The 14,728-nt window shown below is 32.1% G+C and overlaps 2 protein-coding genes across 2 annotated transcripts; one reads left to right on the forward strand and one right to left on the reverse strand.

Annotated features, from left to right (window-relative positions):
- Window positions 1-7,748: 7,748 nt before the first annotated feature.
- Window positions 7,749-11,629, forward strand: LOAG_07508 (hypothetical protein; the record flags this gene model as incomplete). The annotated part of the gene is made up of 12 exons (XM_020447456.1): window positions 7,749-7,766; window positions 7,950-8,051; window positions 8,219-8,432; window positions 8,762-8,841; window positions 9,046-9,446; window positions 9,702-9,873; window positions 10,037-10,128; window positions 10,358-10,518; window positions 10,689-10,798; window positions 10,993-11,182; window positions 11,259-11,451; window positions 11,536-11,629. The coding sequence occupies 12 exons, from the start codon at window positions 7,749-7,751 to the stop codon at window positions 11,627-11,629; spliced, it is 1,827 nt and encodes a 608-aa protein (XP_020302313.1).
- A 200-nt stretch (window positions 11,630-11,829) lies between these two features.
- LOAG_07509 (hypothetical protein) lies at window positions 11,830-13,671 on the reverse strand (the record flags this gene model as incomplete). Its single annotated transcript, XM_003143042.2, has 4 exons — window positions 13,484-13,671; window positions 13,058-13,235; window positions 12,597-12,817; window positions 11,830-12,009 (listed from the first exon to the last, which is right to left on the reverse strand). Exons 1-4 carry the CDS (start codon window positions 13,640-13,642, stop codon window positions 11,830-11,832), a joined length of 738 nt encoding a protein of 245 aa, XP_003143090.1. The 5' UTR covers window positions 13,643-13,671.
- Between the last annotated feature and the right edge of the window lie 1,057 nt (window positions 13,672-14,728).

Consider the following 14,728-nt stretch of genomic DNA (forward strand, 5'->3'; position numbering starts at 1 on the left):
AACTACAAGTAAATTACAAGCTACCTTTCGATGATACCTATTACTGTTCTGCGGGAATAACTTAGTAACAGAGAATTTTTGCGCGGCTTAAGCAAGAAATCTTTTCCTTTCATTGTTGCTATTTTAGTTCGATCGTTGGATAAAGCCAACTTTTTCCATTAGTTCGCTCATTAAATCAATTAAATAAAGTATTCTTTGCAAATGTATCAATCATGGGAAACGAATAAGGAAGAATAGGTCGAAAGGTATTTGCCAGGAGTAACGGTTGAGCAACAGGTTTCACTAATTGGTTAGTCAGGTAAATAGCAACTAGTAGAAATGACTTGATTTTATAAAGTCACACTTTCTTGATGAACAAGTAATAACCCTGCCTATAAATCAATCCATTTCTCCAATCGAATACACCCATTCCATAACGATGCAAGTAAGGCATGGATAAAACCGACGCACAATTAACAATACAAAAACTTTCTCCATAAAAGAAAATGATAAAACAAAAATAGAAAAACTTATGTTGAAAATCGGAAATCAAATTTCGGAAGTGAATCAGACGATGAATGTTCTTTTATCAAAATTCATAGATTATGACAAAAAAAAAAAAAAATTAGCATTATGCAAAAAAAAAAATTCGTATTATGTAAATTTTCTACTCCCGTTCTTCTTGTTAAAGAATATCAATATTATGGCACTATACATTCTATTTGACTAAGCTCGTCCAGATTGCTGATTTCATAAACATTATCATTCATAATAAAACAGTTGCTTATAAAATAAAACGACTAAAAAAAAACATCCAATAAAAACACAAATTAACAAAAAAACTCATAATCAATTTTATTTAAACATTAATAGCAACAAGAATACTTTAATCCGACTATTTATGATCAAAAATAAACTAGCTATACCATTAACACTAAGATAATCAGGAGATAAAATGTCTAAAGGAGATCACACACCATCTAATCAAGTTAAAGCTATACAGACATTTCTTTCCATTGAAGTAATATATTGAAACCATACCGTCTGATGACGGAAGATTTGTTTGAAATGTTCGCTAGATTTCATTTTACTCTTGCATCTATCATAAATGAGTCTACAGAAATGAAAAGTATTTGGTTAGTAAGTTAATGAATTAAATAATTCCAAAGATTTCGAAATGGATTAGTCATGATTAGTCATTCAATGGCTTTTTACAACTCTATCACAATCTTATCAATAAGGAAGTTTTTTAGAAATCAAAATAAACTGTTAACATGAACAGCATGAGCTCGTCTCTTAATGAATAAATTTCTAGCAGCATATGTGAAAGAATGTCATTGTAAGAATGAAATATCAATGTTTCTCAATTAAGACTACTAAATATTTTCCATTGTTTTGAGTAAGAACTTGATCTGAAACAATCCTAATTACATATCAAGTTCAGCAATAAATGCTCATGCTCATTTCTCATAGCTGCTATCCGCTCTATCCTATCTCTTCAAATTACGTACTCTATGAAATGTTTTTCTCTTACTTCAACACTCAATGAACGCATTTCACCACCAGATTTTCTGACTGATATTTCATGAAAAATAAAGAAACCATTACACTTATCATCGCCATTCAACTCTCGATCGAATATCCGATGAGTGGACAAGAATCGATTTTCTGGATTCTCAAAACAAAATAATTTAGTTACCCGAAATAGTTTATTAAGAAAGAAACGTACAAGTCTAACAGTCATCACTATGATCAAAAAAATTGTCCGATAGGTTCAAATATCATCATACAATCTACGTAATACAAATGTTATTATCAGTTTTGGCTTCTTATTGAAATTTTGAATGCAACAATTTTATTTAATTAAAAACGGTTACACTAGTGGGCCAAGAAAAATTCACACATTATGACCATTTGGAATATATTCACTTCACATTTGAGTAATTTTAAAAAAAAATTATCCAAAATTCGCAGAATATTCGGTGATTAGCAGGTTTTAGCAATTACTAAATGGGGACAATATGAGGATTTATCACAGTGAAGCAAGAAAGCTGCATAAGATCGAAAAACAACCCTATACCAGTCTTTAATCTTTATAAATTCATTAGGTATGTTCATTAGAGCTCATCAATCAATCCAATGCATTTCCTAAAGATGGTACAAATGTTCAAGTCATTCATAAGTCTTCTAGAAGTGACTGCCTGGTCAGGTTAGGTAACTAATAATTTCGATAACCTGAACAGCATAGTCGAGATCAGGAAAACCCCAGGAATTCATATAAAATATTTTATAATTGGTTTGAACTAAAATTAAGTTGATGATTTATCGAACACTTACTAATCACTTATCCTTCATCCAGGTAACATGTAAAATTTGCTTGTATACTGAACAACTGTAAATGCCAAAAGTGTGATTTCGCCCATATGTATGCACATGTTGTTACTATGACAAATGTAATCATTCATTTTCATATTACAGTGAAGGAAGAAGGCTGACTAAACTTCTAGTTAAACGCATAATCATGAATTTCTTTTTTTTATCCCCAAAATGTGAAGTATTTATTGATTCTTAATAGATCTTTACCAGTATTTTGCTTAATCCAATTCGTCAATAACAAACATGTTAACTAATATCATCAATCGATCGGAACTGTTTTGTTTAATGATGTGAACCACTTAACACACGATTATTTGCATTTATAGTCGACGTGATACATCAGTGATCGAATAGTGCTGTGACATCTGACACATATTTGTGCAAAAGGAGATCATATTTATTTTGAAGACTAACATTTTTATTGCACCACTTTGCATGCAATACCACCACATATACATAGATGATACGTTACTATTTTTCATATTCACAACATTACACAAACCAGCTGTACAACATGAGCATCAAACATGTCACCGTAACAGTCGTAAGAAGCTAAAACGTGGACATATATATACAAAACGGAAAAATACGATATTCAACATTCAACATTCAACAATCACAACATCAGAAACAATCATGACAAGAACAGGAAATGAAAATTACGGAGTCCGTAGAAAATACTTGAACTGATCAGCAATCTACAATAAATCAAATTGAATGGCTACACTTCAGTGGGGATCTATCAACGAAAGGTATTTTCCAACATGAAACGATCACTTCCAGCTGGTCATCTCCACATGGTAACACATATCCGTTATTCGATCTTCCTTCATAAATATATAATATGTCCATAAAATATTTCAGTCTAAGCCGGAAAAGTTTAACCAGACATTCCGCAAAGAGAAAGCCCAAAAAATACCCAGAAATTCAGGAAATAAAATCCCAAACCATTTTTTTTGTGAAAAATTTGTCTGATTCTCACACTGCTTAGTAGGGCAGGACATTATGTTTTCAACTATCCAATCCTTCGTTAGAAAACCTTTCCAGATTAATCAACCCAAATCCCTGCCCCGAGTAAAGAATGAAAAGCTACAACTTTTCTAAGGTATTTAAGAGGGTTTTCCGACATTCTGATTTTCCTACTGCCTTTATATGATCAACCATCTGTGCCGTGAGAAACCTTTTCCAGAGTTAACTGAAGATCAAAAATTTTCAATCCATGTTTACTGTAAAAAATTCTGCATCTCAACAATGAGTAAATTGTTCAACCTCAAAATCAGAATGACTGGGAAATTCTAATTGGTTCAAAGAGATTCAAATGTGATTGAATGAGTTCTTTCCTAGAATTCAAAGTATAAATTAGAATGCGTATTTTTTTAAAGGAAATTTCAATGTTTTGTAATATCTCTCATACAACCTAATAATCGACCCTCTTATTGAAACCTTTATCACAGATGAATTCCTACCCAAAAGGAATAAATTCGACCATGAACCTGTATTGTGCCCAAATTTCTTAGAAATTATCAAGAGCTGGATGATACATAAGCTTATAAATGCCTGAAATCCGATTTACGTGAAACTCCTACGCATCATAATGAGCAATTATTGCATGAGTCACATCAAGACCTTCGTTAAGTCTAATTTTATTCTTTACAATTACGATAGTCGAGAAATGATTACATAATTCTTTAGCAAAATAACGTCATATATTACACATGTATTAGTCTCACATATCATTTCTGAATAACATCACACATCACTATTTGGAATCATTTAACGCGCAATTCACCTTAAACTAAGTTGACGAGTGGACAATGGACAGTTCACACCGTCCAAGTCCACTGTGCCACAGAACACCGGGACGCACTAAACAATATAAGCTGCTTTGAAAAGAGGGAGGGGCGCGAACATACGAAGTTTATCGAACTAATCGACCTTTCAGTAAATTTCGTAATACTCGGCACTACGCAATGCAAAAAACGAGAGCGGAATTGGAGGACGGGTGATTTGTTCGTTTGTTCGAGCGGGGTTTGTGGTGAGGAATTTTCTCATTTTACCGGAGAAGGGAAGGAGAATGGTTTGTGTATTTGGTTCTGAATAATTGGAAGATAAAAATGAAACCGGAAAGCTGTGAATTACCAGAAGACGAAGGTGAAACGAGTAATATACAGAATGGAAGAAACACCACAGGGGAAAGCATAGCTCATTAGTCCTTTCCTGAAACTGAAATTGTTTGTAAAGTAGCTTTCAGGAGAGAAAAACATAGATGTAAACTAACGAAAAACAGTTCAGAGTAATTTGCGAAGCGTTCAGGAAAAAGCCCATGGGAAAATATTAAAAAGACATTGCATATGAATTTAGTACGTGAATGAGTGTCACGAGCGTTGAACTAGCCATTGATTACAAACGCCATTCTTCATAATATCCTACCCGAAAAAGAATATCTGATAAAAGACGGGAATTCGATCATGATGGTGGGTTCGTTGTCGGATCCGTCATTTATAGGAATGCCATCATGGTCGGTCTATCCTCTACCAATTCCAAATTAGGTGCAAAATCATATCGTTCAACTATCTAATTTTCAGCTTAAATGAGATAGGTGTAAAAATTGATTGTAATAAGTCATTTACCCTTACTATCAAATGAAGATCAGTTCATTTAAAGCAAAACGTGAATATTTGTTTCCTAATCTACGACATACAATCTTATCAATGTTACATCGTCCCTATTTATTGTTCTATTAAATGAACTGTGACAAAACGGACTGTTTCATGTTTTTACCCAAACATCAATTACTTTGCTAATCTAAGTTACATGTAAAATATAAACATTCATCTGCTAAGCATCAATCTTAATCATGATCGAACGAGCATTAAGACTGCCGCTAATTCTGTCTTTCAATCAAGTCAATATCACAACCGATGTCTCTAATCCTGTCTTCCATTTAAGATAATTTGTTATTGATAATGTAGAAAATAAAACTTGCATCTGTCAAGAAATTATATTCAAAATTATCATGTGATTCATGTGATTCATGTGTTGTGATTCATGTGAAATTGTTATCCTAAATGATTTAATGCAATATCATTAATACTCTTTAGTTTAAATTGAACTATAGAGAATTAAGAGAAGTTCAAAGGTGACATATTTGAAATCAAACAATCAGATATGAAATAATAAAATGATTTTCAAATAAGATTAATTAGTTCCGTTGAACTAAAAAATATGTTGTAGAATGCAAAGTATCCATCAAGAAGTAATAAGCAGATGGTTAGTTTGGCTAATGGCTGGATGAGATGTGTGATATTGTTTAAACTGCGTCAGTGATATTGATAGTAATGTGAAGTGAAGATTGAGCTTATTTGGCTATAAGTTATTAAAAATAATACTACCCAAGAGATATCTTCATAAAGTGACATCAAATAATGACACAAATTTTTAAATGAATCAAATATCTTAAGTAACTGTGCAATGAAGCAATTTCTGAAGGTGCTCATTATCTGAGCAAGGTTAGAGCTAAGAAACTGAGGTCTTATCCTATCAGCCAATTAATTAATTAGCTGAAATTAGTTCAGTTGTTGTTTATAACACATGAAAGCTTTGATTTTTGTCCGAAGAATAAGTATGAGAGTGAAACTATGAATATCGAAATATTGACCAAAGAAATACAAAAGAGCAGCGGAATATTGCTGATATTTAGACTCCTTATCATTTATCACTCCCAATTCTCAATACAATAATCATAATGTTATCATAGAAAAGTAAAAGCAAGAGTAATGTTGTAGATTGGAAACAAAAAAGCATCTGGAAGATTGAAAACTGTCGTAAAATACATCATCATCGAGGGTTTTTTTAGGGTACCTAATTACCTGAAATTTATTCAATAGATTAATTAGCATAATTTTGACAAATTAAAAAATAAAGAATGGTTGGATTTTTCTTATCTTTTAAATCATTTTGCCATCCTCTTTTTTTCCTCCGTTTCATGATATGTCTTAGTATTTGTCCCATCTTTTTTATACGACAGATGGTTTGTTGCCAACCATTTTGATGTCAACCATCCTAAACCTTTTCAAAGTATTTTTTTATGCCTTATGTTGCTACCTTTCAGCATCTTCTTCATTTACTCAAATTTAATTATGGCATATTCATGCAAGAAATTGATTATTTTAAATGAATATTTAGCAGACGACTTATTGACCGTATTAGAAGACGATAACAAATTCTTCATTGGATCAAAGTAAGTTGATTTCACTGCTCTTCATATTTTCATAATTTTAAGGATGAAAACGATTATGTTAACTTAATTCATCGAAATTTGATTTATTTCTTTATTGCATTAAATTTTATTACTGAATTTTACTTCCTATCACCTTCTTAATTCAAATTTTTTTTTCCAACCTACCGCTCCAGTTTGAAATGATATTTGTTATCAGCATGATGAAACTGGTTTCATCATGATTTTTAATCATAGGCATGAGTCAACCATAAAGGATCCTTCTAGACCCTTGTAATCAAATATTAAATAAACAATCACTTTTATTTCAAAATTTGAAAAAAAAATATGAAATAGAAAAAATATCACTCCCAACCATAGGGAAGTTTTCCACTTATTTTGCTACTAATTCTCTATTTATTGTCCTAATTAAATTGTTATCATGAGGAGACGAAGAAGGAATGATAGGGAAAAAAAGGGAGAAAGGATCGCTTAACATGAAGTTTAATTATTGTCAAACCCTCACGCGGCGACAACAAAATGATATCTTCTACTTGTTTACCAAAAAGCAAAAAAAAAAAAAAAGAAATGTAACGAATCAGAATATTTTTGATTAGATTATTTCTAGCTCATCTTTAGTGTTCCTTTTTGCTGCAAAATATTTCGCATGCAGATGCATGCAGATGCAGATGCATGCGCTTTGCAAACTATCGAATTAATAAATTAATAAATTCTCTAACAGTTATTTTCGAAATAAATTTGGTAAATCGACTAGTTGCTATCGATCAGCAATAGCAGTCATAGAGATAACTGATAATGAATGAACAGAGAGAGAGAGAGAGGAAATCTTTATCGAAAATATTCTCTTTTAACAACTTTATTTGCAAACTTTTGACTTTTGTGACAGTACAGCGGAATTGATCAAAACTCGTATTTAGATGATTTTTTGAGAAGGTAATAATAAATTTGTGGAATTCGTAAAAAAGTTATCGAATTAGCAACTGATAACAACTAATAACAATCAGCAACTGATAACAACTGATAACAATCAGCAACTGATAGCAATCATGAAATTATACTTTTCAGAAATCGACTTATTGTATTATCTGCCGAAACTTTTCACTTGAAAACGATTGTACCTTTAAATGTTACAACGATAAGAGCAGCGGAATGCTTGATGAAAGGTTTTGGAAAGGTTGGTTCCGGTATTTTTTTTATCTTTTATCAGCTGTTCTGTCTGCTCCTTTCAATACATTTCATGCTGCATGATAAAATTATTTATCATTTACCGCATGTAGATGCAATGAATGTTTCCTACTGTGCAATGAATCATAACAGCCAAAAACAAGATTACATATGGCGCAAATGTTATTTATAGGGAAAATGTCAAAATGATATTACGCTATTGTTGCGTCATGGAAATGATTGCTTGCATATTTGCGGTACAAATGCGCTCTCACCACATTGTCACATAAGAAAAGTTAGTTCATTTAATTTTCTACTGAAGAATAACATTATCTTTTAATACTTTTCAAAAGGCGACAGCATATATTGACTTGCATCATGCAACCTGCAGAAAATATATCATATTCAAGTATAAACATATCGATTGCTCTTAGTTTCATAGAATTAACAAATCTATTTCAGAAGCGAAATTTATTGCAAGAATGCGCAAATGACATAAATGCTATTGGCCTTAGTACGTTTAACAGAGATTGCCCAGCTTATCATTTATCATATGGAAATTATACATTCACAGCATTAGCTGTTGATATTTCATGTAACAAGCAAACATTGCTTCGTGCTCTTCCAGAAAATCGAAAGCTTTGGGTACCCGTTAACGATGATCGTTGGTTTCACGGTACTAATTTGGATTATTTTACTGAATTAAATTAGGGATTTGGATTACAATGAAGGGAGGGAAAGTTAAGTAAATAATATTATGGTATTATTCAAGGATAGTATGAATTTCGATCGGAGAGATTCAATTTTAGAACAAAAGATATTTGTGGGACCACTTTATCTGAAGAATTATTGCAACGTTCAGACAACTCTTGCATCATTCATTCCTTTGATTTAAGCTATTCTTAACTTGGAAAGCCAACTAAGCTTTATTCTATCGTCTTTTAGATTTTCCTCTTCCTCTTAACTAATCATTATCAAATATATCGCTCTAATGATAGTTTTCAGAACCAAAATTCATCGCATTGTTTGGATGGAAACAGTATGTATATGTTGTTTTTAATGAAGAAAATCATCAAGGTGTACAGGTACGGGGTAAATCAAAAATTGATAAATCCGGATTGCATTCCAATTAAATGGAAAGATCTTTAGTTAATTAATTGGTGGATATTGAAGGTGATGATGGTTGAATGATTGGCATCATAAAAATCATTGGGTAAAATGGTGAAATCAGAAAACTATTATCAATTCTTGCATTTACCATGGTATCATCATTGGTTAACTTATTGCAGGGCCGGATTGGTGGCGTATGCGCAGATGATCCAGGTGTCACTGATAGCATCATGCTCTATAAAAATACATTCAATTCATTTGGCAAACTTTCACTTACTTGTCCTTTAGACATCAATAATTTACGGTTGAAAATAGTGAAAACAGCGCAAATATCTGCAAACTTTGTTTTTGTCATATTTTGGAATAGTTTTGAACGATTGCCAATATCTGCTTTATGTATATTTGATCTAAACGAAATAGAGGAAAGATTATTTGGTGACGATAGAATTCCCGAAACGACATGGAAAATGAAAGACAATCATTGTCCGAAAAGAAACCAATCAGGTTTTCCAAGGATTTTAGATAAAACGATAACTATGATCAATCCATATGCATTTTACACATTTCCGGAAATGACTGAGTAAGCTGCAATCAATAATTATCTGTCACTTATCTGCTTACACTTCCAATTTTATATTTAAACTAAGATTGTGTCGCTTAAGCAGAAAAGAAAACTTTTGACTGCCATTGCTGTCACTCTTTACGTTTATTTATCGACCAATGCTGATGCTGTTAGATATGCACAGATTTGCTGATCAAGTATTATATTAATTAAGAATTAAATTTCAACAGCAAAATTAATGAGGAACAATATTACAGTAACATAGCATTACAGGATAGAATCTGTAAATGTGGCTAAAACTGATAATGGAAACTATCAGATTATCGCAATATCTAAAAAAGCAAAAGTATACGGCTTCATTTTCAATGGTACCTTTATTAATGAGAAATGGACCGATGAAATTGTTGTTAGTGGGAAAATATTAGAAATGAGAATTCGAAAAGAGGTACAATTTCATTTTAAATATCGATCTAACCAATATGTCTTCTAATAATTTTTTTTAGCAAAAATTTTTTTTTCAAAATTTCAAAATTTCCAACTTTTGTCAGAATTTAAAAAGTTTGAAATTACCGTTTCATTAGCATAGTATCCTTTAAGAATATTTTCAGTCATTCACAGTGCTCACATCAAATTCTTTCAAAAAGTACAAAATAAATGATTGGTCTTCGGAAATTACCGAAAATATCAATCGGAACACAGGGTATGTATTTGAAAAAGAGAATGTATAAGGGTTGCCATATTTCCCTTAGTCTAAGAAATGCATCTGAATTTAGGAAGCGGACTTTTAGATTTCATTATTTGTCAGGATTACGTATTTAAAGATTATCACTGATGGGAATTTGAGGTAATCGTGAAGATACCCATAACTAAAGCAAGAATGCTGGTAACCTTGAAGTAAAGAAGCACCAACTTACTGATTATTATTTTAGGCGGCAATATGACTGTGGATGGACAGAATGGAGTAGTTGTTCACAAAGATGCGCTGGAGGATATCGAAGTCGAGAATGGTGCTGTTTACCTGGAAACACTTGTAATTCTTTCAAAGAAAATCAACAGCAGTATCAACTGTGTAACAATATGTCTTGTAATGGTAATTACTTTCATTTCTATCATGTTATCAGAATCAGTAAGATTATCAGAATCATCGAAAACTTATCAATAAAATTAATCATGTGAGGGAAAAGAAAAAAAGTTCATATAAACAATCCTTAGAGATGTTGCTGATATCTGTTCAACATAATCACTTGATATCTTCTTCAGAAGTTCGACGATACAGTGCTTGGAGTCAATGGTTAGCATTGGGAGAGAGTACTGAAATTCGATATCGTGCTAGCTGTGGCGTTGAAGTACCTGATCCTATGTCAATCAAAGTAAGAATCCTTATTTGATGATGGAATAGCCGGAAAATTGATAAAACAGAGTGGTTTTTTGAATAGCAACTAATACTGTATGTATTTTAAGATAGGATAAAGAGTGAAATAGAAGATCTGTTCATTCGGTTCGACAACTCATTTCCGAAATCTGTTATCCGTAATCATTCCGTAATCTTCTCCATTCGATTTAGACAATACTTCACGGATCAAAACGTGTATTGATGCATGAATGGCTAGCATGGAATGAATGGACTGCATGCAGTGCAACTTGCGGTAATAGTTTACGCAGTCGCTGGCGTACCAGGAAAGGTCTTGTTGTGTCGTATGATGATAGTATCCAGTACATCGTCGAGCCATGTTCTATACCATCATGTGAATTTGGTAAGCAGTTGGTCTATTGACTGGGCGCTAAATGACCTAAACTAATTAGGACTTTTTTAGCTTGTTCAGATTGCAGATGATCTGGTTGAATGGACAAATGGAAGTGATGTTCGATGGAGAATTTTGAAATGTTCATCTTCAGATGATTGTTTTTACAAACTCGGTATCAGTGACTTTTCCCGCGGTACTAATTTGCAATGTTTTTTGAATTCTGAAAATTATTTCAAGTTGATTTCATTATTCGGTTTCATTTCTTTGCACTGCGAGAGGTGATACGCTGGTCATGCATGATAAATAGGTTCTGATCATCAAATTACCCCTGCTGCACAGCTTACCTTAAATGTTAATTTCAGGTTTCTCCATGATATCAATGCTATTAACTCACTCATTAATGTTTCTGCTCGGTGTCGTTATAGGAAGACTACAGCAAATGTTTCAAATCAGTAAAAATTCATAATATCCAATTTTTTACATTTTAATTTGGCTGGAATCATCTACCATTTGCCGGGAGCTTTTCCGGTGATCGTATTCTGCATTGCTGAGACAAGTTATGAAGCTGTAATTCAATTAAATAATATGCAGAATTATTTCACAGGATTTATTTAACCCATGATTCATTCAAATATTCGATAGTTTGTACATTTTCTTCAGAGAGGATGAATGGTAAACAAAAAATTGATCAAAGCAGTTACGAAGTCAATTGGTTTTTTGATATACGCAGCATGCGGCGCATCCGGAATGATTGATAGATTCTTGTTCGGAATGCTAAGCAGCCCCATTGAAACTGACGCTGTATCTCGGCTACCGTAGATTATGAGTGTAGGTACCTGAAAGAAAATCGTTATTGTCTATCAATTGCACAAGGAAACATTCATAGAGGAAATAGTCCAAAATCGTACGAGATTTAAATAGTCCAAAATAGTAGGAGATTTTAATGTAGCACACTGAGATGTTCCTGAAGTGTAATAATATCAGATATAATAATAAGTACTTTCAAAATAAGGGTAAGCTAAGCACCAAATAGTCATTATGTATTGTATTATCAGTTTGCCGGTATCTGTAGTAGTACCTATTTGTTATGATATCAGACTTATTATATTTTGTAACGCCATTTATGAAGAAAAATTCATATTTGAAAATATCAGTATTGAAGTTTAATTATTACTAATGACGATGATAATAATTATAATAATGATGTAAATAAATAATAATGGTTAAGTACTTGGAAACGGCCTAATATGTACACAGATTATGCTTGCATTCTGTAATTTGTGACTGATTCGGGGATGACATGCAAAATAGGGTTTGAAATTTGAAGATTATTTCATTTCCAATGTTTCTCCTAATGCGTAATAAATCAATCAGTTTGAAAACAAGAAGAAAAAGATCTAAAGTTCAAATTTATAAAACAAACCGTGAAATTCTCCCAACCATCATTACGAACACAACATGGCGCTACTGGGACGAAACCACTAATTTTATTGGGATTACTGAGTACATAAGGGACGGAATAACTTCCACTTGCAGAAGGGCTTATGATAATTGGCTTATGGATATTTAAGCTCTTCATTACTAACGACATGAATGTGGAAGGATCATTTGATACCGAACTTTTGGTCCGACTATGACTGAAGCCTGCAAGCAAGAAATTTAGATAAACTTCATAATTTTTTTGTCAAACTGTAGACAAATATTTTTTGATAAACTTCATTATTAATAGAATTATACGGTAATTTGGTTAATCGTTACGTATGACATCATGATCAACCCTAACTTGCATAAGAATGGTGATTTGTAGCGATATAGTGATCCAAAAAAAATATTTTAACTGATTATGTAAATAGAATTGTTTTTGGCCATTAAATGTTATCCTACCGGGTAAATCGATGGCAATAGTTCGATATCCGGCAGCAGCAGTAAGTTGCATAATAGAAGGCTTGTTTGCATTCCAGTCATGAGAAGAATATGCAGCTCCGTGCAAGTATAAGAGATTCCCGCGATATTTTATTTTGGGTGGTGGTTTCGCCTCCAGATAATACAATATTGTTTTATCCTGAAATTGAACATTTTTGAATGAACTGATGGAGTTTTATGGATTTTGCACAAATTTAAAAAAAAAAATTCAGAATCTTTCTGGTTATTCTCAATACATTGCAATGTGTTTCTTAGCTTAGGATACAAGCGGATATATGATTCATGGTAGGTTATAGATATACATTTCAAATTTCTAAAAAATTGAGTATTGGTAGTGAAAATTTACTCAGGAAAAATTGAAAGCAATGAAGTGAAAGGGAGATGTACCTCAAGTACCACAGTAGCATTCTTGACGACAATACTGCTTGCTTCAGTGGTAATGGAATGAGTTAGCACTTTGTTGAGTAAATTTAAATCTTCAGTTGGAGCTTTTTTTGATAGGTTTCGCGCCAGTAACGTGTAAAAAATAATTGTGAAACAAATCATTACCAATAATATGTACCTGAAAAAATATCACTCCATCAAATTTTATGTTAATTTCAAGTTGTTCTTTTAGCATATCAGTTTATCAATGTCTTTTATGGTATCAACTAAATATATGTGTTAAAGTGCCTCAGATCGAATTATTTCACCTTGTGTACTGCCAAAAGTAACTTTTTTTTTGTTTTCCATCGCTTGATAATCAACTTTTGAAAACTTCTAATGATGATACTCAAAATTAATGGTGGAAATATTTGCATAGAGGATGACTACTTCATCTCCCCACCAGATGTATTCATCCAGAATACATCGATGTGCTTGTAAAGGAAAAAAAATAGCTTTGGAAGGCGAAGTTTAAATCAAAAATAATTTTCTATTTATAAAGATTGGAAGAATTTCACGAATAAAAAATCATTTCTAAATTCGTGAAAAAAGTTAACCAAAAAAGATGAAATGATTGATTGACGAATATTTAATTCTTCCAGTGATAATGGGATAAATTCAGTGTAATTGTTTTTTAAGTAAAAAAATTATAAAATACCACAAAAAAAAGTGTCTATCGTGTCTATCATTCCTTGGAAACTTAAATAATAATGCAAATAGTCATTGCTATCAGTTCGAAAACAACTACGAGTGATAAAGAAATTCAAACATATCACTGTGACTAGAAGATGTGATATGTGACATGGATGGCAGAAAGAGATGACAGTAAAAATCGAATGAAATCAAAGAATAGACAAAAGCCTTTCATACCAATATGTAGGATGAAGTGAGCTTACAGATTAGAATTGTAATGAAAACAGCAATGATAGAATGTCAGCTAATTTAGAAATATTTTTATTCACAAACACCAACAACTTTTTAACGACAAAAGATGAAAAAGACCAAAGATCCCAATGAAAAGATAAGGCATTTGTAAAAGTTTTATTGATTGAAAATTGTGATAATTAAAAGGGAAATTTATTAATCGAATTATTGGGATGAAAAAGAAAGAAAAAACAAAGATATGAACGATATGTTCACCATGCAGAAGTTTCGGTGCCTTTAAATATTATCGGAAGGCGGTCACCAAAGGACAAAGAAACTTTAGTC

This window comes from Loa loa (genome assembly GCF_000183805.2).
Source record: "Loa loa unplaced genomic scaffold supercont3.4, whole genome shotgun sequence".
In the NCBI taxonomy this organism is placed as follows: domain Eukaryota; kingdom Metazoa; phylum Nematoda; class Chromadorea; order Rhabditida; family Onchocercidae; genus Loa; species Loa loa.